This window comes from Pipistrellus kuhlii, unplaced genomic scaffold (assembly GCF_014108245.1).
Source record: "Pipistrellus kuhlii isolate mPipKuh1 unplaced genomic scaffold, mPipKuh1.p scaffold_m20_p_3, whole genome shotgun sequence".
Lineage (NCBI taxonomy): Eukaryota > Metazoa > Chordata > Mammalia > Chiroptera > Vespertilionidae > Pipistrellus > Pipistrellus kuhlii.
The window spans coordinates 16959085-16984862 of NW_023425529.1; the positions used below are offsets into that span (position 1 = coordinate 16959085).

The 25778-nt window shown below is 41.7% G+C and overlaps 2 protein-coding genes, 1 non-coding gene and 1 pseudogene across 3 annotated transcripts; 3 read left to right on the top strand and 1 right to left on the bottom strand.

The window, feature by feature from the left end:
* The first annotated feature begins 3055 nt into the window (after nt 1-3055).
* On the top strand, nt 3056-3731 carry LOC118728616 (protein Dr1-like). The gene has a single exon (XM_036455316.2). The coding sequence runs from the start codon at nt 3056-3058 to the stop codon at nt 3596-3598; it is 543 nt and encodes a 180-aa protein (XP_036311209.1). The 3' UTR covers nt 3599-3731.
* A 9618-nt stretch (nt 3732-13349) lies between these two features.
* NANOG (Nanog homeobox) lies at nt 13350-20517 on the bottom strand. The gene is made up of 6 exons (XM_036455330.1): nt 20406-20517; nt 18986-19128; nt 18787-18874; nt 15424-15683; nt 13881-13967; nt 13350-13742 (listed from the first exon to the last, which is right to left on the bottom strand). Exons 1-6 carry the CDS (start codon nt 20515-20517, stop codon nt 13350-13352), a joined length of 1083 nt encoding a protein of 360 aa, XP_036311223.1.
* Nucleotides 14576-14706, top strand: LOC118731072. Its single transcript, XR_004991771.1, has one exon. It is a non-coding gene; the product is annotated as a small nucleolar RNA SNORA38 (small nucleolar RNA).
* Nucleotides 20518-23490: 2973 nt separating the features above from the next.
* On the top strand, nt 23491-23962 carry LOC118730323 (annotated as a pseudogene).
* The last annotated feature ends 1816 nt before the right edge of the window (nt 23963-25778 follow it).

A 25778-nucleotide genomic window follows, 5' to 3' on the forward strand; every position in this document is an offset into this window, starting at 1 on the left:
TGCGGACTGAAGGGTCCCAGGTTGGATTCTAGTCAAGGGCATGGACCTTGGTTGTGGGCACATCCCCAGTAGGGGGTGTGCAGGAGGCAGCTGATCAGTGTTTCTCTCTCATTGATGTTTCTAACTCTCTATCCCTCTCCCTTCCTCTCTGTAAAAAATCAATAAAATATATTTTAAAAAGAAAAAAAACACATATGTCCACAAAAAAACTTGTTCACAAATATTCAGAGCAGCATTATTCACAATAACCCAGATTGGAACCCTTATAGCATATCATATATCAATAAAAAAAAAATATATATATATACACACTTTTTTTAATGTATAATTTTAACTAGCATCTCCATACGTCTAGGCTGACTGTTCACAAATATGTATCTATAGTTTAAAAGTTTGCAGCACTGGCCAAAACTGGTTTGGCTCAGTGGATAGAGCATCGGTCTACAGACTGAAGGGTCCCAGGTTCGATTCCAGTCAAGGGCATGTACATTGGTTGCAGACGCATCCCCAGTAGGGGGTGTGCAGGAGGCGGCTGGTCGATGTTTCTCTCTCATCGACGTTTCTGGCTCTCTATCTCTCTCCCTTCCTCTCTGTGAAAAATCAATAAAATATATTTTAAAAAATAAATAAATAAATAAAAGTTTGCAGCACCTATAGTCTAGATATGTCTGCCCACTTGGTGTCTGCATTTACTAGTATACCAACCTGATTCTGCAACTCAGTTTCCTTATCTGTAAAATAAATATGAATAATAATTTCTTAAAATAAAAAAACATATATTTCAAAAAAAATAGAACCTTTTATGTTATCTCTAAGAAGATAGGCAGTAAATATTACTCATCTCAACATGGAGAAAAACAAGTTTTTGGGTTTTTTTTGGTTTTTTTTTAATATATTTTATTGATCTTTTACAGAGAGGAAGGGAGAGAGATAGTTAGAAACATCGACCAGCTGCCTCCTGCACACCCCCTACCGGGGATGTGCCCGCAACCAATGTACATGCCCTTGACTGAAATGGAACCTGATACCTTTCAGTCCCAGGCCAATGCTCTATCCACTGAACCAAACCAGTTTTGGCTTGTTTTGTTTTTTAATGAACTAATGAAGGATGACTTTAAGGTGATTTAAAAATTTTAGCTTGATTACAATGGCTTGTTAAGGACAGAAAATAGATTGCAGTGCATTGAAGATAAAGCAGTTTCTTTAAAAAAATTTTTTATAATTTTCAGAGAGGAAGGAAGAGAGAGATAGAGAGAGAGAGAGAGAGGGAGAGAGAGAGAGATCAATGATGACAGAATCATTGATTGGCTGCCTCCTGCACTCCCCGCACTGGGGATAGAGCCTGAACTGGGAATTCAACCGTGGACTTCCTGGTTCATAGGCTGACACTCGACCACTGAGCCAAACTGGCTAGTGCTGTAGCAGATATTTATTTTTATTTTTATTCTTAAAATATATTTTATTGATCTTCTACAGAGAGGAAGGAAGAGGGATAGTCAGCTAGAAACGTCGATGAGAGAGAGACATCCATCAGCTGCCTCCTGCACACCCCCTACTGGGGATGTCCCCCCAACCAAGGTACATGCCCTTGACTGGAATTGAACCCAGGACCCTTCAGTCTGTAGACCGATGCTCTATCCACTGAGCCAAACCGGTTTCGGCTGTAGCAGATATTTAAACAAGGATTTTTCTTCATAGAAGTGCTCAAAATCCATATCTCTTTCATTGGACATCCATTGGTGACATCCATTCCAGGCTCACAGGATTCTGACCAACTAGTGAAAACAAATTCCATTGCTCCTCACCAAGCTAAGGAGAGCTCCTTCTGTGGCCAAAAATACTTGCCCTCGGTGTTTCTGATAGTACAAGCCTGTGTGGCTGTGTCCAGCTTACCTTCCTTCTGCAGAACACTGGCCCTACTCCAGCCTCAAGCTCTGGCCCTCAGACCTTGCACTCAGTGTTTGTCACCCCACATATGTCAGAGAGATGGGTCATCAGAGCCTCGAACCCTTTGTACCCCATTGGCACCTTATGCATTCGTATGACCCACCTCGGGCCCCAGGCTTCATGCCCTGTGCTTAATTAATCTGCTTCACGCAGAAAAGGGTGTGGGGACAGGCTTCCCGAAAACCTTCTCTGGCTTCTTAAGGGACCATGGTTGCCAAGGTTTCGTGGCTTCCACGATCTGGGTTCGGGCCGAAGGGCCATGGCGGCTCCCTAGTGCCATTTCCTTTTCCTTGGGTCTGACTCTACCCCTAGTCGCTGGCAGGCGTGCCCGAAACCAATCCTTGTCTCGCTAACAGAAAGGTGGAAAAGGCTGGTCAACCTTGAAGCTCTGAAAGGTCAGAGCCAGCCACTCCCTATCTAATGGAGACAGTGGTAATAACTGAGGCCACTTCCCCATCTCGTAATCCTGTAAGTCCTTACTGATATGATAATCACATTATTACCTGCCTAAGGGCCTTGGGTGTCTCCCAAAGCTGCTTAAGGGGAATGGGTGTGTCCCACAGCCTCCATAAAAGGGATGGCCAGGCCAGAGCCTGGTGGTAGTCTTCCCAGTAGAGGTTGACTCCCGGCTGGCTCCCCATTTTTCCAAATTAACTCTCTTTTTCCAGTCTCTTCATTTTAGTGTGCGGCCTCCTCCAGAAACCGGACCCTGAGTGGGCCCTGAACCAAGCGGGTTGTGTTAAGGGATCCCACACAGGTGCACTCCCGGGTTCTGACAGCGCCCTCCTCTCCGGGGATACACGTAGGTGGTGCCTGGTGCTGAGACCCCTCACCACCTCTCTTTCCCTGCCCGACCCCACCCAGCAGCTCTGAGCCCAGAACCCTCAGCTCCCTGACTTTCCCCAACCTCGCCCAGAGTCTCACACCGGGTGCAGCTCCTCCTCTGGTGCCAGCCCGTCCCCCTTCACTGTCTGCACCCTCTTCCCTCAGCGCCCCTGGATCACTCCGAGGGCGGCCTTTGGAAAAACCTGCCTGGAGGAGGAGTGGACCAGGACTGGGGATTTTTTTTTTTTTTTTTTAATTGAGGTGAAAGAGCTAGGAAGAGACGATGGCTTCCTCCTGTGGCAACGACGAGGACCTGACTCTCCCCAGAGCTGCTGTCAACAAGATGATCAAAGAGACGCTCCCCAACGTCCGGGTGGCCAGCGAAGCCCGGGAGCTAGTGGTGAACTGCTGCACTGAATTCATTCACCTCATCTCTTCGGAAGCCAATGAGATTTGCCACGAATCGGCGAAGAAGAACATCTCCCCAGAACATGTCATGCGAGCCCTAGAAAGTTTGGGCTTTGGCTCTTACATCAGCGAAGTCAAAGAAGTGTTACAAGACTGCAAGACGGTATCGTTAAAAAGAAGAAGGAAAGCCCGTTCTCGTTTGGAAAACCTCGGCATTCCCGAAGAAGAGTTACTGAGGCAGCAGCAGGAACTGTTTTCAAAAGCTAGGCAGCAACAAGCAGAACTGGCCCAGCGGGAGTGGCTTCAAATGCAGCAAGCTGCCCAGCAAGCACAGCTCATGGCTGCCTCAGCCAGTGCGTCTAACCAGGCAGGGTCTTCTCAGGATGAAGACGACGATGATGATGATGATGCTATCTGAAATTCACCAGCTGAGGTTCTGTTTCCTCTGCACAAGGAAACTGCGAAAGAAATGCTTATCTGTAACTTTGTGTGCATCTGGATGGATGTGCCACTGGTACCCTGGGGATGTCTGCTACTGGTTTTCATCTGTTGTGTGCTATTCCTGTGAAAACTGTCTCTTTGAACAATTGATAATGTATGGTTCGGTATAATATCAATTTTGAGCTTTCAATGGTGTTTATGAAATTCTTAGGTAGCAGTGAGTCCTTTATTGATCAATAAACAGTGTGACAGAAACTCTAAATGTGTATATTTTCATTTCCCCTCTCCCTTTAACTAAACTAAAAATTGGGAATATTAAATTATTGGGGGGGGGGGCGTGCGCTGTGTAATACAGTAGGCATTAGACCAGATTGGTTAAAAAGAACTAATTCATTTCTGTAGTATGTGTTTTTTTTTGTCTTTTAAAATGAGTATATGGCCGAAGCCGGTTTGGCTCAGTGGTGGAGCGTCGGTCTGTGGACTAGGGGGTCCCGGGTTTGATTCCGGTTGGGGGCATGTGCATTGGTTGCGGGCATGTCCCCTTTGGAGGCTGTGCGGGAGGCAGCTGGTGGATGTTTCTCTCTCATTGACGTTTCTAGCTCTGTGTCTCTCTCCGTTCCTCTCTGTAAAAATCAATAAAAAATATATATAAAAAAATGAGTATATGTATATGCTACATATATAAATGTTTGTGTGTGTATATCTACGTACATAGATATAGACATGCACACACATATATATACTCAGATAAATATATTTATTTGAAAGAATTTCAAAATAAGACATTCAAAAACTAGGAAGGGTATATTCCAAATTTGGTGGGTCATGTTTTTTATTTTTGTTTTATGTAGAGGTAAAACCTATGGTTTATTATGGCATTAATTCATCTTAAGCTACAACTATGACATTTCAAAGACTGCCCAGTTTTGAGGACTGTCATGATTATTACTATTTCACTCCATTCATTGTCATTAGTATTACTTGCTCACTCCATCCATTTTTATTGGAACTTGTGAAACAATTGCTTAGGTTCTATTAGTTTAACTGAGGTTAATGAATATTCAAACCTTTCCTGGGGGGAAAGAAAGTTAATGAGCATGCTTGCTGTAAAAGAGGGTGGTTTTTTTCTTTTCTTTGTAATTTAACTTATAGTTATTGTTTGTTTTTCACATTACTCTTAAGTTTTTTTTACTAGATGGCCTACAGTGTCCAATGCTTCCTTTTGAAATGATATCATCTCCATCTTAGAGTGATAGCTTTAAAAATGGATTTGTTGCCGAAACCGGTTTGGCTCAGTTTGATAGAGCGTAGGCCTGCGGACTGAAAGGTGCCGGGTTCGATTCCGGTCAAGGGCATATACCTTGGTTGCAGGCACATCCCCAGTAGGGGGTGTGCAAGAGGCAACTGATGGATGTTTCTCTTTCCCTCTCTCTTCCTCTCTGTAAAAAATCAATAAAATATATTAAAAATAAATAAATAAATAAAAATGGATTTGTGGGGGTGGGGGAAATAACTAAAAATAAATAAAAAATAAAAATAAATAAATTTAATTTAATTTAAAAAATGGATTTGTGCCGAAACCGGGTTGGCTCAGTGGATAGAGCGTAGGCCTGCGGACTGAAGGGTCCCAGGTCCAATTCTGGTCAAAGGCATGTACCTTGGTTGTGGGCACATCCCCAGTAGGGGGTGTGCAGGAGGCAGCTGATAGATGATTCTCTCTCATCTATGTTTCTAGCTCTCTATCCCTCTACCTTCCTCTCTGTAAAAAATCAATAAAATATATACACTGTATATATTTTTAAATGGGTTTGTTTTGTTTTAAAAAGCATGTCATAACTAATTAGCCCTATATGAAACAAAAAGTAGTTTCAACTTGCTCATTCAAAGGGAGGAAGCTTTAATTTGGTTCTCATAAAGTATAGCAGTGATTTATATAGTAATCCAGTGTGTTGAAGAAATGGCATCTTGTTTGTATTTTGAAAACAATGGGAAAAGCCACTTAAGATTGTATGAGGTAATCTAATCTAAATTCCTTTGTCAGTTGTCAAACTATTTAAATTTCTATATTCACCAAGCCCAAGGATAATTTGTGGCTGTCTGGATTTCAATTTTAATTGGAGAGCTAAATAATGTTTACAAGTATTAGATTTCTAAAGGATCAGATTTTGCACTTTTAGGAAAATGAAATATTGTTATACATTTATTAAATACACTTCTCCATGCCTCAAAAAGGTTAATTTTGCAGAACGTTTTAAGTTGAAGTTGACATTGTATCTATGACGTGCTTTGGACAACATAGAAGGGATTGTGTGTTATTTTAAAGTTTACGTACCAAAGGTAGTCTGGTCTGAGACACAGTAAGTTAATAAGTGTTGCTTTTCTAATTTGTACTGTAGCATCCTTATACTTACTATTTTAAGTACTTGTTTCTTAAGTAAACAACTTAGATATTTTTTCACACCTTTTTTTTTCTGATGCAGAGTTCAGGTTAATTAATATTTTACTGCATCTGATCATGTATTATATGTTTGAAGCCTAGTGATTTTGCATTTGGACATTCTTGTCATTTCATATGCTTATTCTTCAAGCAATAAAATTCTGATGTGTTTTATTAAAAAAATAATAATCTGCTTCACGCATTTACGTTTGATCTGTGAGATGTGTGTGTGTGTGTGTGTGTGTGCGTGCGTGTGTGAGAAAGATTTTTGTTTGTTCGATAGATGGTGTAGCAGTGTACAGGGAGGCAATGCTATCTTTAAAGTCACTTAAAAGATCATTTAAAATTCTCAAGGGCACATCCTTCTAGGACCACAGAGTCGGTAACAACCACCCAGATACCGGGAGTCCCTGACCACCAGCTGCTGCTCCTTTTCAATCCGCTTTCACTTCCACCTCACCCCGAGGAACCCTATTCAAATGCCTACATTTCGCTGTCCTGAGTCAACCAACTTCCTGCCCCTGAAGCTTTTGTCTGCGCCCACTGGCTTCTTTATTTAACAAATTCCCTTTATCTCCGGCTGGAGGCTAAGCTCACTGGGCCCCCTAGAGCGGGACAGGCCCTCCCCCACCTCCCCACCTCCGTCTGGCAGTCGTCTGCCTTTTCCCTGGGTTTGCAGTCACCGCCCTTTTTCCTGCAGATGCCAACCTCTTCCCCGCAGACACCAGCTCTTTTGAAGAACAGCACGATTATTCGGGACAGAATTAAACGTGTCCTTTACCAGGAGAATTGGGTGCCTGAAATTCACTAAGCAAACTACTTATTCTTTTCCGCTGCTGAGCTTTGAATCCAAACCAGGAAAGTCAGAAGACGCCTGGAGGCAAGTCAATCCAGTGTGCTGGTTTCCTTCAAGTACAAACTGAAACGGAGATAGGAGCTGAAAAGCAAGGCCAAGTGATTTTTAAAAGCTAAAATACAGGGTGAGACAAAAGTAGACTTACAATGGTTGGTATGGAAAATAATACAGTAAGTAAGAATCCAAGAATAAACTGTTTTAGATAGTCAAAGTTGTCGATCTGCTTTGGCCCCACCTTGTATAATAAAGTAGCTGAAATATGACAGTGGGAGAAACAGCCACCTCCTTTTGGGAGGAGATTCGGGAGAGCAATATTGTGAAGAGAAAGGATGTGAAAAGATGGGAGAGGATGGCAAGTGAATTTATAATTAATTTTATGTTCACTTGGTGTCCTGTTATACTAGTTTATATTGATAAATCTGTGGCCAAAAGAGATAAACTGAAAAGCTTTGTATTTCTCCTAATTCATTTTGGCAGCCTCTTCCAGTTTTTATGGTGGCTTACTTATCCAGATGGTAAGTAATTTGGCTCTAATATCTTTTAGCTTAATTCTCAGAGAGCAACCTTTTTAAAAAAAAAAAAAATAGTATATTTTATTGATTTTTTACTGAGAGGAATGGAGAGGGATAGACAGTTAGAAACATCAATCAGCTGCCTCCTGCACACCCCTACTGGGGATGTGCCCACAACCAAGGTACATTTCCTTGACCGGGATCGAACCCGGGACCTTTCGGCATGATCAACCTTCTTAGGTATTAACTATAAATGTTTAAGTTTTTAAACACTTATAGACCGAATTGTGCTTTAATAAATTAGCCAGTTAATGAGCTCTCATTTAACCAAGAAATCTGCAAGAACAAAGTGCCAATCCAAAAATAGTGTGCAATTTCAAGTATGAATTTCAACTTTTTTTTAATAAAAAATACGTATTTTATTGATTTTTTACAGAGAGAAAGAGAGAGGGATAGAGAATTAGAAACACCGATGAGGGAGAATCATCTAACAGCTGCCTCTTGCACACCCCCTATTGGAGATGTGCTCAAAACCAAGGTACATGCCCTTGACCGGAATCGAACCTGGGATCTTTCAGTCCGCAGGCTGACACTCTATCCACTGAGCCAAACCGGTATCGGCGAATTTCAACTTCTATTATTTATGAAATGTTTTTCTATATTTTAAAACATCTGTCTGTTTAAAATGATAAAATGTTAGTAGCAACATAATTTTCGGTGGCAGAAACAAACATTTTTGGTGGCAAAAAAGAAACAGCTTAAGTTGTATTATATCTGTAATATGATATACTCTTTATACAAATTATTTTTTAAATTTTTAATTGATTTTATAAAATATATTTTATTGATTTTTTTACAGAGAGGAAGGGAGAGGGATAGAGAGCTAGAAATGTCGATGAGAGAGAAACATCGACCAGCTGCCTCCTGCACACCCCCTACAGGGGATGTGCCCACAACCAATGTACATGCCCTTGACCGGAATCGAACCTGGGACCTTTCAGTCCGCAGACCGATGCTCTACCACTGAGCCAAACCGGCTTCGGCATAAATTTTTAATTGATTTTAGAGAGTGAGATGAAGGCAGTGGAACATTTGATTTGTTGTTCCAATTACTGATGCATTCATTGGTTGATTCTTGTAGGTGCCAGGCCACAACTTTAGCATATCAGGATGATGCTCTTACCAACTGAGCTACCTGGCCAGGGCTGTGCTATGATATATTCGTAGTAGAAAAAGCAGGCTGTAGCCGAACTGGTTTGGCTCAGTGGCTAGACTCAGAGCATCGGTCTGCAGATTCAAGGGTCCCAGGTTCAATTCCAGTTAAGGGCATGTACCTTGCTTGCCCGGTAGGGGCTGTGCAGGAGGCAGCTGGTCCATGATTCTCTCTCATGATGTTTTTCTAACTCTCTGTCCCTCTTTTAAAAAATAAAATAAAATATATCTTTAAAGAAAAGAAAAAGCAGGTTGTAGAACAAAATGCATGCTATAATTCCATGTTTGAATAGGGAGAAGTGCTGTAATTCTGTTTATGTCTGTGTTTGCATGAAATGTCTGGAAAGATATCAAAGTTACCATGTTAACAAAGTTAACTGTAATGGTTTTGTTTTAATATTTTGTTAATAGTTGTCTTTTTGTTCTTTGTTTTAAGGGAATGACTAAGTCACACTGAGATGTTAGGAAGAGCCAAAACTTAAATCTTTCTCTTTTTTAGCTACCTGAATTCCACTCATTTCTTCATATCAGAAATGCTTTGGTAGAGAATATTGGAGAAAGAAATCATCTCAACCTTGGCTAATATAATTAGGGAAAATAGGGAACCTTGCTATTTTTTAATGTAATTACCAATACTTAGATTCTTTCAAATAAATGTATTTCTAAATTCTAACATGCAAAGAAGTTGAAGATGTGATGCTAAGTGAAAACAAGTTTTGAAGAAAAGAATGTATGACCTGGGTATACATTGTATGTGGCTCAGTTGATTGATCACATTCTCATACACCAGAAAGGTCACAGGTTCCATCTCTCTCACATCAATGTTTCTCTCTCTCTCCCTCTGAAATCAGTAAAGAAAAAAAGAGACAGAGAGAATATATGGTATAATCCTGTTATAATGTATCCATTAAAATTCACATGTAAAATCACCCATATACAAAATAGCTGTAGGAATAGTGTTTATCACTGAATAGATATTTTCACTAGAATCTCTTCATTATGTATTTTCTCTATTGCTTAAATTGTTTTTAACCGCAAATTCTAGTGTTGTGATCAGAATGTCTGATTTTATAAAAAATAAATCAGCTGAAGCCGGTTTGGCTCAGGGGATAGAGTGTCAGCCTGCAAACTGAAGGGTCCCAGGTTTGATTCTGGTCAAGGGTCCCAGGTTTGATTCTGCAACCTTGGTTGGATTCTGCAACATTTCCAGTGGTGGGTGTGCAGGAGACAGCTGATCAATGTTTCTAACTCTCTATCCTCCCTTCCTTTCTATAAAAAAGTCAACGAGATATAGAAATTAATTAATTAATTAATTAATTTTTAAAAATGTTCTTTGGTTCCTTGATGACTGTGGATTTTTACTATTCTCTGCCTTAAGTTTTTTCATCTTTCTCTAATAATATGTACCTTTTGGGTATAAGAAACAATAAATGAATGGCATTTCCATAAATGGCTAATTTTCTTTCTTTTTTTCTTAAATATATTTTATTGATTTGGTACAGAGAGGAAGGGAGAGAGATAGAGAGTTAGAAACATCGATGAGAGAGAGTCATCGATCAGCTGCCTCTTCTCTTGCACACCCCCTACTGGGGATATGCCCGCAACCAAGGTACATGCCCTTGACCGGAATCGAACCTGGGACCCTTCAGTCCCCAAGCCGACGCTCTATCCATTGAGCCAAACCGGTTTCGGCATAAATGGCTAATTTTCAGAAGCAAACTATTAACATCAGAAATCAGTCTATTTCTTACTTTTCAATTTTAATTTCCTTTTTCTCCCTTACTTGCTTTCCTTTTTCTTCTTCAGTTTCTAGCACAATGCTTTGAAGTTCATGGGTGCTCCTGTCCTTTTTGCCACTCTAAATCTTCCTGAATTCTTAGCCATTTCTTGCTTATTCCCAACTTAATCCCAAGCAAGCACAAGAAGCAAACAGGTGTGTGTGTGTGTGTGTGTGTGTGTGTGTGTGTGTGTGTGTGTAAAAAATTGTCCCATGGTATGGTTTAGTGCTGGGCTCTAACATTTTTTTTTTAATGTATTTTTATTGATTTCAGAGAGGAAGAGAGAGGGGGGAGAGAAATAGAACATCCATGATGAGAATCATTGATTGGCTGCCTCCCACTCCTACACATTGGGGATCCAGAATCAAAACATGACCTCTTGGTTCATAGGTCAACCAATGCTCAACCATTGAGCCATGTCGTCCTGACTGGACTCTATCACTTTGTAATAACTATTTCCCCAATTTTCTAGACTATAATTCACCTTTCAGTATTTCCTCAAATTACGTGCATTTATTTAGAGCCAAGAATTTTGTAGAAATGTTAAGCGACAAATTGCCTTTTAAAAGAAAAGCTCTAGTTTAATCTTTTCCCTTCACTCATACATCTAAGATATAAGTGAAAAGGGCAGGTGGCAGGAACAGATCAATTATTTTCAAAGTCAGAATAAAATCTGCTTGAGTAGCAGTAACTTAGAGAATGGCATTTTCATTGTCCAATGAATGCTTTCCATTTCAGTTATCTCCTTGTCCATAATAGAGCACTTGGCACACAACTAAAAAATCGGACAGCTTACAGGAATAGCGTGTTGTCCTTAGGTCTTGGCAGAAGTTAATTATCCCTGCCTTCTTCTGTCAATTGTCTAGACAACTGGATTGGATGAGATTAGAGAACACTGGACAATTGGGGACACCACGAGGAAAATGATCAAGAAAACTACCCTGGCTATTCTCTGCATCTCTGATGCCTCAGAGAGCTGGAGGTTTCCAAGGAGCAAAAGGCAGAGTAGTGAATGAAAGTGCCCCTAACCAATAAACTTGGGGCAAGCCTGGATGGGAAAAGGACAGTAAAAGGGGGATTATCTGCAAACTTTTTAGAGGCCTGCTTAGATCCTATAAGGCAAGAACATAGTTTACCTGAAAAAATAATCTATTTCAAATTAGCCCTAGAATTTACATATCTATTGGTCTTTGATCCTTTTTTCTTCAGTGTTATCAATACACTTATAGAGCCTTACATTAAAATGGCATGTTAAATTGTGCTTTAACCTTAGTCAGGTAAAAGTATTTTGCCTTATCTGATTTGGCTCAATGATTAGTGTCAGCAGATGGACTGAAGGTCGCAGTCAAGGGCACTTACCTCGAACCAGGCAACCTATGGATGTTTCTTTCTCCCTTCAGCTCTCTCTAGGAATCAATGGAAAGGATGTTCTCAGGTGAGGATTAACCAAAAATAAATAGACAAAAGCACTTTATTTTTTAAATGTTTAAAAATAAGCTTATAGCCTAAACTAGTTTGGCTCAGTAAATAGAGCGTCGGTCTGCAGACCCCAGGGTCCCAGATTCGATTCCGGACAAGGGCATGTACATTGGTTGCAGGCACATCCCCAAAAGGGGGTGTGCAAGAGGCAGCTGGTAGGTTTCTCTCTCATCGATTTTCTAGCTCTCTATCCCTCTCCCTTCCTCTCTGTATAAAATCAATATATTTTAAAAGTACAAAGATAATAATTTAATAAACAATTAAAAATATATATATTTTTAAAAAAAATAAAAATAAGCTTATTTCTGGCAGGCATGGCTCAGTGGTTGTGTCGACCTATGAACCAGGAGGTCATGGTTCAATTTCCTGTCAAGGCACATGTCCAGGTTTCAGGATCAATCCCTAGTGTGCGTGTGCAGGAGGCAGCAGATCAATGAGTCTCTCATCATTGATTCTTTCTATTTTTTTCTGATATCAATAAAAATATATTTTTAAAAAATATAAACTTATTTGTGGCAGGGTATAATTACACAGAAGAGCAATCACAGAACTACTCATGCGTTTCAAGTTGACATTCTAGCATTTGCCTCCCCCCTCTGCTGCCCTTTGCAGACCCAGGAGCTCTGCTCATCACGTTCCAGATGGGTCCCTCTTCTCATAACTGAAAGTGACCACAAATTGTAGTTTCACACACAAGGAGGACTAAGTTTGTTCAGGTCTAATCAATCAGCCCCTGCATCATATCCTCATGGCCTTTCCTTTGCTCATTTCTAAGATGGTAATCTCCCCAAGGTCTAGAGAAGATTTCCGTTAAACCTCCCCTCCCCCCCATAAAAAAATCCATTAAATACCCACGTTTAGCAAATTATTAGACCACTGGGTGAAATCAGGGTAGAGCCAACTAATGGTAAAATGGACGTTTTATTTATTTGAATGTAAACTTGTAAACCAACCAGCCAAACTGGTACTATTGTCATGTCAGCAAAGTACAAAAGACATCTTTTACAAATACTTGAGTAATAAACAAATTAAAGGTAGTAAAACAGCAAAAGGGAAATCAGTGAAGCATATCCTAGCTTAACCATTCACCTGAACTGAGGCTTTTAACAAGCCTCCCAACCCCAGGAAACATGAATCCTTCATTACACACCTTTGTACTTTTACCTTCTATTTTTGAGGTTAAGATTCTAGATCTAGCGTCATCCAAATGCTAGATCTAGTATTATATCTAATTATCTATAGCCAGAAGCATCTTTTATCATTTGTCTAATAGCAGCAAGATTCTAGGAGCCTCTTTAACTTAAGACTCCAGTCATACCCAACCCTCCCACCACCCTCCAATTGGCACAGTAGGCATAATGAGAAGCAGCATATCAAGGCAGAGATGCCTAGAAAAATCCTAAGAGAGGTAATGCAGCCACTGCCCAAACCGAGATTGAGTCATACACCCATCATCACACTATGTTCACAGAAAAATCTGAGAATAAATCCGCAGACTGCTGGGCACCATAATATATAGGGGCTTGCAGGATTGCATCATAGGCTTCCCCAGCCATTTCCAAGGAGGCCTCCAAATCACTGACAGGATTTTGCTGGAATTGGATCTGGGGCTGCAGGGATTCCTCTCCATAACCACAGAACTGGTTGTTCCAGGCCTGGTTGTTCCACGCCTGGTTGTTCCAGGATTGGGGACACCAGGTCTGGCTATTCCAGGCAGGGTAGTTCCAAGACGGGCTGGTCCAGGAATGGTTGCTCCATATGGAAAGGTTCCCAGAAGCGTTCGTGTTCAGCAAGCATCCCTGGTGGCAGGAGGAGAGGCCCAGGTACTCTGTAGTTGCCGAGTTCATCTGAAAGAGAAGGATGGGTGAGCCGAAAGGGTACAGGGCCATCGGCATTGTCTGTGGCTGGAGTTTTATGTTTCAGCAACAGACAAAACTAGAAAGCCATTGAAAGGAAAGAGCAGAATAAATAACATTTCCTGTTACCTGGGACATACGGTGGCTATACTTTGGCCAGTTGTATTTCTGCCACCTCTTACATTTCATCCTCTGGTTCTGGAACCACGTCTTAATCTGTAAAAAAGCATAAAATAATAATAATGCAGATAAGGCTAGGGACCAAAGAATATTGTTAACATTTCCCCCCCTGACATTTACAACCACCTAAAGCTCAGAAACAAAATTTGGATTTCTAGTGTCTTTTTAAAAATCATAAACTAATCTAATATCCTATGCCCCTCAAATCAGTTGGTTGCTTTTTGTATTTATAAACCTAACCAGGCCAAAACCAGTTTGGCTCAGTGGATAGAGCGTCGGTCTATGGACTGAAAGGTCCCAGGTTCAATTCTAGTCAAGTGCATGTACCTTGGTTGCGTGCACATCCCCAGTGGGGGGTTGTGCAGGAGGCAGCTGGTCGATGATTCTCTCTCATTGATGTTTCTAACTCTATCCCTCTGTTTTCCTCTCTGTAAAAAATCAATACAATATATTTAAAAACAAAACAAAACCTAACCAGTCAGAGTGCAACACTACTAAACCAGAAAGTGCAATGCACCTTTAAGGGTCTATTCATCTCCCTTTGGTTTACCCATGCCATTGGTTATAGTTAATGGTAATCTGTTTGTAATATAATGTGCCCCCAATATGAGCACATTACATAGTTCATAATAGTGGTATTTTAACCCTCCTACAAAGGCGTGTCTGTGGTTCCCTGTCTTTGGACACGTAAGAATTGGAGGCAAAGAAATGTGGACTTGGAGAAGTCTGGAGCCAGCTTGCTCCCTGCAGGCTCAAGATCAACCATCCCACACAGAAGCCTTAAAAAAAAAAAATAAAAAAAAAATAGTGGTATTTTAATTCAGAATTATGAAACATGCAATTATTTAGAAAACACTCCATTATATTGCAGCACACAATAAACTAAAATGTCCATGTTGTTTATAAACTTAAGTTAGAAAATGAGATCACAGAGGAACAAGAATATATATACCTGTTATTAAATCATGGAATAGACAACTTTCAAAGTATGGCACCAATGGTAAAAAAAAAAAAAAAAAAAAAAAAAAATTTCACTGAATATAATACCAATAAATGTATGAAAAAATAGAAGTGTATGAAAAATGATAAATCTCATTAGTAACCTAAGGCACACAGATGAAAAACAAAAGATGCAATTTTTACTTTAATAAGAACCAGTGTTGACTCCTAACCCGGAAGGTGGGAGTCTATGCCTCTTTTGATTAAGGCAAAATTGGAAACATTCTCACAATGTTTTGATTTATGCAACAGGGAACAATATTAAATAAATTGAGACACAGTTACACAGTAGATTATTTAATGAAAGATGGTTATTACCAAAAAATCCCATTTTCATGTTAAATTATTGGGGAGGAGGGGGTTACATAGAAACAGTGCATAGAAAGATGTTAGCAATGCTTATCTGCAAATTAGTGTGTGTGTGTGTGTGTGTGTGTGTGTGTGTGTGTGTGTGTTTAAATTTCTTATTGCAAAGACAACAAAACAGCCTCACCTGTTTGTAGCTGAGGTTCAGGATGCTGGAAAGTTCTTGCATCTGCTGGAGGCTGAGGTACTTCTGCCTTTGGAATCTCTCATTGAGCACACAGAGCTGGGTCTGTGAGAAGACAGTTCGGATCTTCTGTTTCTTGGCCTGGGGTTGCTCCTCCTTCCGGGCCCCGTTCTCTGCAGAGGCGGGGAGTGTTGCGCTGGGACTGGTGGAAGAATCAGGGCTGTTCTGAATAAGCAGGTCCATGGAGGAAGGAAGAGGAGAGACTGCTGGGAATAAAAACGACACTTTCCTCTAAAGCTTCTTAAATATGCAAATTTATTTTTATTTTTTTATTTTTTTTATTTCAGAGAGGAAGGGAGAGGGAGAAATAGAAACAGCAATGATAAGAGAGAATCATCGATCGGCTGCCTTCTGCACATTCCATATTGGGATCAAGCCGACAATCTGCACACGTGCCCTGACGGGGAATCGAATCATGACCTCCAGGTTCATAGAACAATGTTCAACCACCGAGCAACACTGGCTGAGGACAAATTTATTATTTTCAAAGCATTTTCCAAGTCCTCACAACCGCAGAGCTAATAACAATTCCTAAGCAACCTGAATAATAACTTGCCAACCTTTGTACAATCCAGTACGTGTTACCAGTGTCACCACGTATACACACAGTGGACATGGCTAAGGCCAATACGAAGGACGTGGCTAATATTGCCGGGGAACAGAGTGGGACTCCAGCCTCTTTGACAACACCCTGGCTCTTCAAAAAAAAGTCAAAACAGATTACTTGACTCCCACCTACATGTCCCATGGTAACTTCCTTTTGTAATTTTAAATACATTTTTAATTGATTTTTGCAGAGAGGAAGGGAAAGGAATAGTTAGAAATATTGATGAGAGAGTACATCGATCAGCTGCCTCCTGCACCTCCCCCCGCCCCCCACTGGGGATGTGGCCGCAACCAAGGTACGTACATGCCCTTGAACGGAATCAAACCGGGGACACTTCAGTCCGCAGGCTGATGCTCTATATCCACTGAGCCAAACCGGCTTTGGCCTTCCTTTCCTAATTTTAATGATTATCTACATAATTGTTTAAACTGATGATCAGCTCTTTCCAGCCAGCACTGGGCCATGGACATCTCTCAGGACAACGTGCACAAGCACCCCAAGACAGGGGGCAAGCAAGAGGAAGCTCCACCATAGGAAGTCAAAATAGGAGCTGAGACGCCTTGCTGCCAGCACTAAGATTGCCTCCTCCCCACCCCACCCCACCGCAGTAAACACACCACTCCACCTGGGGAGGCAGCAGCAGCAGCAAGTGCGCACCTTGAGGCTGGACACGGGCAACTTCTCCTGCGACTCGGGGTGTTGTACGCGAAAAACAAAGGATTACTGATGTCGTCTACAACACATCCCACCAAGGAGCTGGTACCCACACACCAAGAGCTTAGGGAAGAAATGCACGGTGCTCACTACAGCACCTCACACGGCAAGTGGTACGGGTACCCCTAGGCGCCGCCCCTGGACCCGGAATTAGGGGGCCACGTTAAGGAGGAAGAGAATTTTTAAAAAGACACAATCAGAGGAAATGCAGAAGAAACATGGTGAAAGGAAAAAGAATGCCAGAATCTTAGTCTTCCGGAGAGCGGTTCCCGCAGGCCAGCTCCTCACGCATCACCCCAGGAGCAGGCAGGCGCGCCGCGCAGAAGGCTCCGTGCTGGGGGGCCAGGAGCTGGAGCTGCCGCTGAGGAAAATCAAGACTCAGAAAGGCAAACAAAGCCTTCTTCCCATCTTAGCTCATGTAGTACAGGGGTTTATTCTAAAAAATAAAATAAATGAGAATATAAACTGATGATTCAATTCTGAAAATCCATCCTAGAGTCAACAGTTTACCATGTCTAAATACTAGGACTACCAGGACATGACTTTCAATAGGCTTCCATTTCAATCCCCAGACTTTGGCCTTTTTAAAAATGTATCTTTATTGTTGAAAGTATTACAGATGTCTTCTTGGATTTTTCCCCTCATTTGCCCTCTTCTTTATTAGCTCTGAAACCTCATTTCCAAAATTATTCCTCCCTCACTTACAGTTTTTAAAGCTCTTATTTTTTTAAATCCTCACTCAAAGACTTTTATTCTTCAGTGATGAGAGAGACATGGAGAAAAACAACAACAGAAAAACATGGATCCGTTGCCTCCTACAGGTACCAGAACGCTCTAACCACTGAACACGCAAGGCAAGGCTAAGCTATTGTTTTGCACTATGTTAAAAGTGGCACTCTTGGGTAAAAGTTGGCTTACTTTTTCATTTTTAAAAAACTAATCTCTAAAAAAATAAAATAAAATGGTACTGGCTTTAAGTATCCCCCAGTGCTCGCAGTCATTATTCAGAAGCCTGTGTGCTAGAGTACAGGTTTTGAATTTTTTTTAAAAAATATATATATATTTTATTGATTTTTTACAGAGAGGAAGAGAGAGGGATAGAAAGTTAGAAACATCAGTGAGAGAGAATCATCCATCAGCTGCCTCCTACACACTCCCCACTGGGGATGTGCCCGCAACCCAGGCACATGCCCTTGACGGGAATCGGAACCCAGGACCCTTCAGTCCGCAGGCCAACACTCTATCCACTGAGCCAGACCGGTCCTGGCAGGTTTTGAAGTTTTTAATTGATACCCAAACTGGGTATCAATTACAAATTCTGGCCACTTTGACTGTCAGCAGATTAAACGAAACCTCCTGAAATGATCCACCACAAAGAGGAACGGACACTTCCCTGGGACTGAGGAGATCGGAGCATCGCCTGTGCTCACAGAGCTGTGGAAAGGGGAAATGTTTCAACCAGGTGGCGTTGGTATAATGAGCCGCGCCATTCCTGGCATTCCAGGAGGAGACGGGCCTGGGAGGTGATGCTCGCCAGCAGACACCCTGCCCCCCAAACCCCAAGCTGTGCTGTTACCGCTTAGTAGTGTTTACTCTTAATGTGTGTTAAGACATAAACATCAGCTTATCCACCTTGACACATTTGTTTTCGCTGTGTGTCTGCTCACAAAGTCTGGAGTAGAGGCTCCGGATTTATAAAGAAGGCTTAACTGTACAGTATACAGTTGATCTGAGCTCCACGTCCCCAGTTGCATCCCACAAGCCAACACCTGGCACGCAGGTGAACGGGCGCGCACCACCAAGTTACCACGGAAAAAGAGGAGTTGCCAGGATTAGTAGATAATGACACCTGTCTCTCTATAAGTTATACATAAATGGGCTGTGATTGCTCAAGAGGCAAAAGAATGACCCTTACCCGCCACCCTTTCTTCCTTCCCCTCTCCCTTCAGGAACTCAAGACTTTTGAGGATTCCATTTTTCCTTACCAGTCTCCGTGTGGAATGTTTCAGCAGATGATATTTGCAAGGATGCATAGTTTTCTTCAGGCTCATAACTCTCAGGCACTGGTGAGGGCTCCCTGGGGTGGGATGCAGAGTTTTCTTCAGGCTCATAACTCTCAGGCACTGGTGAGGGCTCCCTGGAGTCGGATGCAGAGTTTTCTTCAGGCTCATAAGTCTCAGGCACTGGTGCAGGCTCCCTAGAATCGGATGGTTCGGAGCAGGGCAGGCTCCGGGGATATGCCGAATCCATACTCACGTTGCTGAGTGGAAGGAGAGAGGAAAAACAAAACAAAACACCAAAAAGGTAGATTGTAAGGAAGAGCCGGGCTTAAGTATTTAGCTAGAAGAGCATAGAGAAATATGAAAAGCTCCAGAGATAAAAGTATAAAAATTAAAATTAAAAAAAAGGAGGAGGAAATGGGTCAGTGTTGCAGGGACAGGACCCAACCAGTCAATTTTGCAAAAAGATGAAAACTTTTGGAGGCTCTGGATTTATAAAGGAGGCTCAACCCAATGTAGGCCCGCCCTCTGGCAGCCCCACACCCACACACACACCCTAGCGAATTCTCAGTTAATCCTGTCTGCCAGGCTCACCACGGCCATTGTAATGCAAAAGGTAGCTGCGGAATAACTCAGACTGGGAGGGGAACCAGGACTCTGGGGCCACCGACGGCCATAAACCCAACAATCCTATGCTTCTGGGTTCATCCCGTTTCTACCTTTTAAAATCAAAGATGCACCTCAGGTGAATGAAACTCCCACCAGGACAATCAATTTCTTGCTCTCGAGACCCCCTAGAAATTGGGCTAGATATGCAGAAGCTGCAACCGGCTCCGTCTTCCTCTTGGACTCACCCTGAGGCCACAATAAAACACACATTGTGTGTTAAATGGATGTCAAAAAATAGTACTCGTCTGCAACTTCCACTGAAGTTGCTTCTTGTTTTTCAGCTTTCAGAAAGACCGACCTAGTCTTCCCAACTAGAGTGCTGTCCTGTTCTCACCAAAAGCCAGAGGAAAGAAGCTGCAAACTGCTAAGACACTCTGGTGCCCTGTTAGTAACTGTGCACATACTATGACGAGGGAAGATTTTTTGTTTCTTTACACGCGTTCCTGGATAGAATCTTGGTTCAGAGACTTTAAAAAGTCTCAGTTTCCTTATCCATCAATAGGAACGAAAGTACCTTCTTTGTGCTGTTGTAAGAATTAAAGGAAATAAAATGCTAAATGCACTATTACGGTGGCCGCTAATAGAAATTGCAGCAGGATCTTACGCCCATGACCTTCAACATCAAATTACCTTTTGTGGTCACGCCTTTTATATTCACCCAGTAGGCAAGGTGATAGAATGAGAGCTCCACCTTTTAATTTTGCCTGGGGAATTACTAAATGCAAAATAACGAAATGTATTGACCACCCCAATGGAAAGGAGATAAAGAACAATCTGTAGGCAAAGGATAGTCCTATGGTGGACTTGCCGAAGTGTTTCTGAAAGGTTCCTTTTAGAGTCAATGGTTGCTCTCCTCTCTACTCCTTTTGCCCAGTCATCATCTTCTGGCTTTCCTCTCCAATGGCTCTTTCTAAATCAGCTTTTTCTCCTCTGGCCTGGCAATCTGGTCATGTCCTCCAACCCATACTCCTTCCCCACACTGTGCTTTTCCATTTGCCTTCCGAAGGGACAGGCTGTAGAGCTGGGTTCCAGCACTAGTACATTCATGACAACGATAATAACAGTCTACAGCTTTCAACTTTCCTCCCCATTTCCAAACTCAACATCCAAGAAATTTAAGATTTCTTTCCCCCTTTCAATCTCCCACCCCTACAATAAACCCTTAGCGAATCGCAAGCATTTATTTTCCTAAAATACAACTCTTGACTAATTGCCCCATGCACTCTGCTACATGGGTCTCCACCTAGAGCTGCTGGTGTTGAGTGTGTGCAAGCTGGGTGTTTTTTGTTTGTTTGCTTTTTGTTGTTGTTGTTGTTTTTCCCCCTCACAATTCAAAGATGCCAATTTGTGAGCCTAGAAATATTGCCGAATTCAAGCAAGGAGGTGGAAATTCTTCGTAACCTTTCTTTGTCTCTGCAGACCACTATTTTGGAGCAAGAAGGTTAGGCATAGGGGAATCCAGTACACAGGGGGTGGGGGTGGGGTGGGGGGTGTAGAAAGACATGGTGCTTCAGGCAGATGGCCTGTGTCTCATTTAAAAAAAAGTAGGGTTTCTCTAAGAAAAGAGAATGTGAGGTAATAGATGTTAACTTAATATGGTAATCATTTCGTGACACGGACATATATCAAATGATTATGTTGTAAACTTTAAACTAATTCAATGTCATATGCCAGTTTACATCTCAATAAAACGGAGGGGGAAAATAAATAAAGAGGAGCACCTGACTTCCTGGCTCTCCATTAGCAGTTTGGTAAATGAGCACGATCAAGGCCACCAGGCCTAATGTTCCCGCAGCTCTCTAAACTGCGGGTACCAGCAGCTTTGTTCTTGGTTGATGGGGGTCTCTGCCAGAAAGCCGGGGACAAATTCACCCCACCCTACTCCACCCTACCCCACCCCCCGGACCCGGGTTCCATTGTATCCAGTGCAAGAGCCTCCGGGATGAAAACCACAAAGGGAGGGGGTGGTAGCTAGAAGGCAGACTTACAACATTCTTGGCCCAGGAAAGCAATTTGAATAAAGCAGAGAATGCTTCAGAAGCTGCCGGGGACCTTGGGTTTGTTTGGGTAGACAGGATGGGTGGGGGGAGGGGGGTGTTGCAAAGTGCTAGAGTCCAGGGCTGCGAGTGTAAGGGACTCAATTAAACCCTTATTTTAGGTTTTATATGGGCACACATCGGAAAGAATGCGGGGTACCATTCCAGACCGCCACAACGAAACAAATACCGTAAGAACACGAGTCACACACATTTTTTTTTTGTTTCTCAGTGCACATAAATGTTACATTTATGCCACTGTCACCCGTTAAGGGTGCAATAGCATTCCATGCAAAATACAGTATACTTACATTAATGTAAAATGCGTTTTTGCTAACAATGGTAACCATCATATGAGTGTTCAGCGAGTCATAATCTATTTTTAAAATTCTTTAAAAATTTATTTTTTATTGAAGTAACATTGGTTTAAAACAGTACACAAGGTTCAGGTCTTCAACATTATAATTGAACATCTATGTGTTTTATGTCATGCTCACTATCAAAAATCTATTTTCTATCCATCATCATACTGGTACAATTGAGCCCCTTTATCCTACGTCTATCTTCTTTACATTATTTCACTCCACCTACTAAGCTCATTCAATAAGTAACTAACAGTTCCTGGCTGATATATGTACACACATATGTGGATATATATTTTGTGATTTAGCAAACATCTATTGGCCAGGAGATATTTATTTATTTATTGCTTATTTTTTGAAATTATAGTCGAGAGGCCCAAGAAGTAAAGAAGTGACCAGGAGTAAAAAAATACCTGTAAGTCTTTAATTTAATCTCCTTTTGTAGTTATTCTGCAGTCCTGATGTTCCCCCTACTAACCTGGTGGTTCTCTCTGAGTTTCCTTTCTGATTCCTCCTTATCCCCGATATACTGAAAAGTTTAGTTCTCAAACCTTTTTTCTTTTAAATATATTTTATTGATTTTCCACAGAGAAGAAGGGAGAGGGATAGAGAGCTAGAAACGTCGATGAGAGAGAAACATCGACCAGCTGCCTCCTGCACACCCCCTACTGGGGGTGTGCCTACAACCAATGTACATGCCCCCGACCGGAATCGAACCTGGGACCCTTCAGTCTGCAGACCGACGCTCTATCCACTGAGCCAAACCGGTTTCGGCTCAAACCTTTTTTCTATTTACACACACTACATTGATGATCTCATTCTGCCATAGAACTTTAAATGCCATCTACAGCATATACTTTGGACTTTCAAATGTATATCTTTATCCTAGACCTATTCCCCTATTCAAGTCTCATACATCCAACTCCTTACTTAATATCTTCACTTGAATTTCTAATAAGCAGCACAAAATTAATATTTCCAAACCAAACTTCCAATATTCCTCCCCATATTGAAAAGGAAGAAGCAAACTTTGATGAAAACATGTCATTCCTTTGTCACTTTAGTGTTAGCCCTGAACATGTGAGAAATAGTTTCAGGGAACTAGGATTACTCTGATCCTATCTATATATATAAAAGTCTAAGCAACTGTGCTACAATCCGACTGTCCCACTGGTAACTATGACGCACAATGACCACCAAGAACACAAGTTCTTCCTATAGCCTTCTCCATCAGTGTATGACAAATTCTGTCTGTTTAGTTGCTCAGGCCAAAATCATAAAACCATCTTTGTTTACTAGGCATCAAAATATATCTAGAATCCAGTTGCTTCTTCTTCTTCTTCTTTTTTTTAAAATATATTTTATTGATTTTTTTACATAGAGGAGGAGAGAGGGAATAGAGAGCTAGAAACGTTGATGAGCGAGAAATATCAACCAGCTGCCTCTTGCACACCCCCTACCAGGGATGTTCCCACAACCAATGTACATGCCCTAGACCGGAATTGAACCTGGGACCCTTCAGTCCGCAGGCCGATGCTCTATCCACTGAACCAAACCGGTTTCAGCCAGTTGCTTCTTTTTAAAAAAAAATATTTTTAGCTCTTTCTCTGCTGCCACGGAGTGGCGCGGAGGCGGAGTCTTGGGTGCGTTCAAGATTCGGCTCTACCCATAACCCACCGCGTGGCCGAGGAAGGCCTTGTAATGGACGTTAACGCTGCTTTGCAAGAGGTGCTGAAGACCGCCCTCATCCACGACGGCCTCGCGTGGGGAATTCACGAAGCCGCCAACGCCTTAGACAAGCGCCAAGCCCACCTTTATATACTTGCATCCAACTGTGATGAGCCCATGTACGTCAAGTTGGTGGAGGCTCTTTGTGCTGAACACCAAATCCACCTCAGTAAGGTTGACAACAAGAAACTAGGGGAATGGGTAGGCCTCTGTAAAATCGACAGGGAGGGAAAACCCTGTAAAGTGGTTGGCTGCAGTTTGTGGTGGTGAAGGACTATGGCAAAGAGTCTCAGGCAAAGGATATCATCGAGGAGTACTTCAAATGCAAGAAATTAACAAATAAACTTGGCTTTTGTTTATAAAAAATAATATAAATAAATAAATAAATAAATAAATATTTTTATTGATTTCATAGAGGAATGGAGAGGGGGAGAGAGATAAAAACATCAATGATAAGAGAGAGTCATTGATTGGCTACCTCCTGCATGCCCCACACTGGGGACTCATACTGTAACCCAGTCATGTACCCTGACTGGGAATCAAACCCTGACCTCTTGATTTATAGGCCAACCTTCAACCACTGAACCATGCCAGCTGGGCTCCAGTTGCTTCTTTAAAAAAATTTTTTTTTTTACTACACATGTTTCTTTTTTGAACTGTTTGAGCAGAATTTTATTTTATTTTATTTATTTATTTTTATTATTATTATTTTTAATCATCACATGAACTACGACTCAGAGAACCAGCAGAGTAGCAGGAAATAGTTATTTCTTTTATTAATTATTTTAAAATATTTTTACAGATTTCAGAGAGGAAGGGAGAAAGGAGAGAGAGAAACATCAATGAGAAATAATCATTGATCAGTCGGCTCCTCCAAGCCCCCTACTGGGGATCGAGCTTGTAACCCTGGTATGTGCCCTGACTAGGAATCAAATCATGACCTCCTGGTTCATAGGTGATGCTCAACCACTAAGCCACACCAGCCAGGCAAGTTATCTATTATCTATCTATCTATCTATCATCTATATTTTAAAAAAATGTATTTATTTTGTTACTGCCCGAATCACAGAAGAGCTGGGGTTTGAAATTACCTGCGTCCTCTGGCAAAAGGGGAAGCTCATATTGGCAAGTTACAACACAAGCTGAACTTAACCCCTTACTAACCATCCAGAAGACTATTATACTAAAGTGCCACATACTGCTTGGACTGTTCAATGCCTTCTAACTTCTCTCCTTGTTTGCACCCTGACTTCCTGTAATAGTCTCAACCTATTGGACAAAATGAGAGAGAGAGAGAGAGAGAGAGAGAGAGAGAGAGAGAGAGAGGGGGAGAGAGAGAGAGAGAGAGAGAGAGAGAGAGAGAGAGAGAATGATCCATTGTTCCACTTATTAATATTTATTCCTTCATTGATTGATTCTTATATGTGCCCTGACGGGAGATCAAACTCACAACTTTGGTACATGGGGACAACACTCTAACCAACTGAGCTACTCGACTAGGGCTTGTCCTAGATCTTTCAGTTGGGAATGGGACCCAGCAGTCTTATCTTTTAGATTCTCTAATTCTTGTTTTTCGCAACGGCTTTGTTGCCAGAACACAAGTGTTGTAAAAACCACCACTAAATCAAACCCAAAATGGGAAAGGAAAAGACCCATATCAACATCATCGTCTTGGACACATAGATTCCGGCAAGTCTACCACTACTGGCCATCTGACCTACAAATGTGGTGGGATTGACAAAAGATCCACCAAAAAGTTTGAGAAGGAGGCTGCTGAGATAGGGAAGTATGCCTGGGTAAGCTAAAGCTGAACATGCCCTTGCTGGTGTGACTAAGTTGGTTGGAGTGTTGTCCTATGTCTTGGGTTTGATTTTCAGTCAAGGCTCATACCTAGGTTTTGAGTTCCATCCCCAGCCCTGGGTGAGGTATGTGCAAGAGGCAGCCGATCAATGTTTCTCTATCTCTTCCTTTTTTCCCCTCTCTCCCGCTTGACTTCTTTCTTGTCTCTCAGGCATGTACCTCCTATCCCAGTGGTCAGCAAACTCATTAGTCAACAGCCAAATATCAACAGTACAATGATCAAAATTTTTTTTGAGAGCCAAATTTTTTAAACTTAAACTATATAGGTAGGTACATTGTTATTAACTTAATTACATAGGGTACTCCTAAACTGGCCTTTGCT

Excerpts from the sequence above, each read along its gene's own strand:
- NANOG (XM_036455330.1), bottom strand. The coding sequence starts at position 20,517 with ATGAATGTACTAGTGCTGGAACCCAGCTCTACAGCCTGTCCCTTCGGA. Across the intron at positions 19,129-20,405 it reads GGACATGACCAGATTGCCAG|CCCGGCTCTTCCTTACAATC; the intron begins GCCAGAGGAGAA and ends TAAATACTTAAG. Across the intron at positions 13,968-15,423 it reads TGAACCTCAGCTACAAACAG|ATTAAGACGTGGTTCCAGAA; the intron begins GTGAGGCTGTTT and ends GCTTTTTTACAG.
- LOC118728616 (XM_036455316.2), top strand. The coding sequence starts at position 3,056 with ATGGCTTCCTCCTGTGGCAACGACGAGGACCTGACTCTCCCCAGAGCT.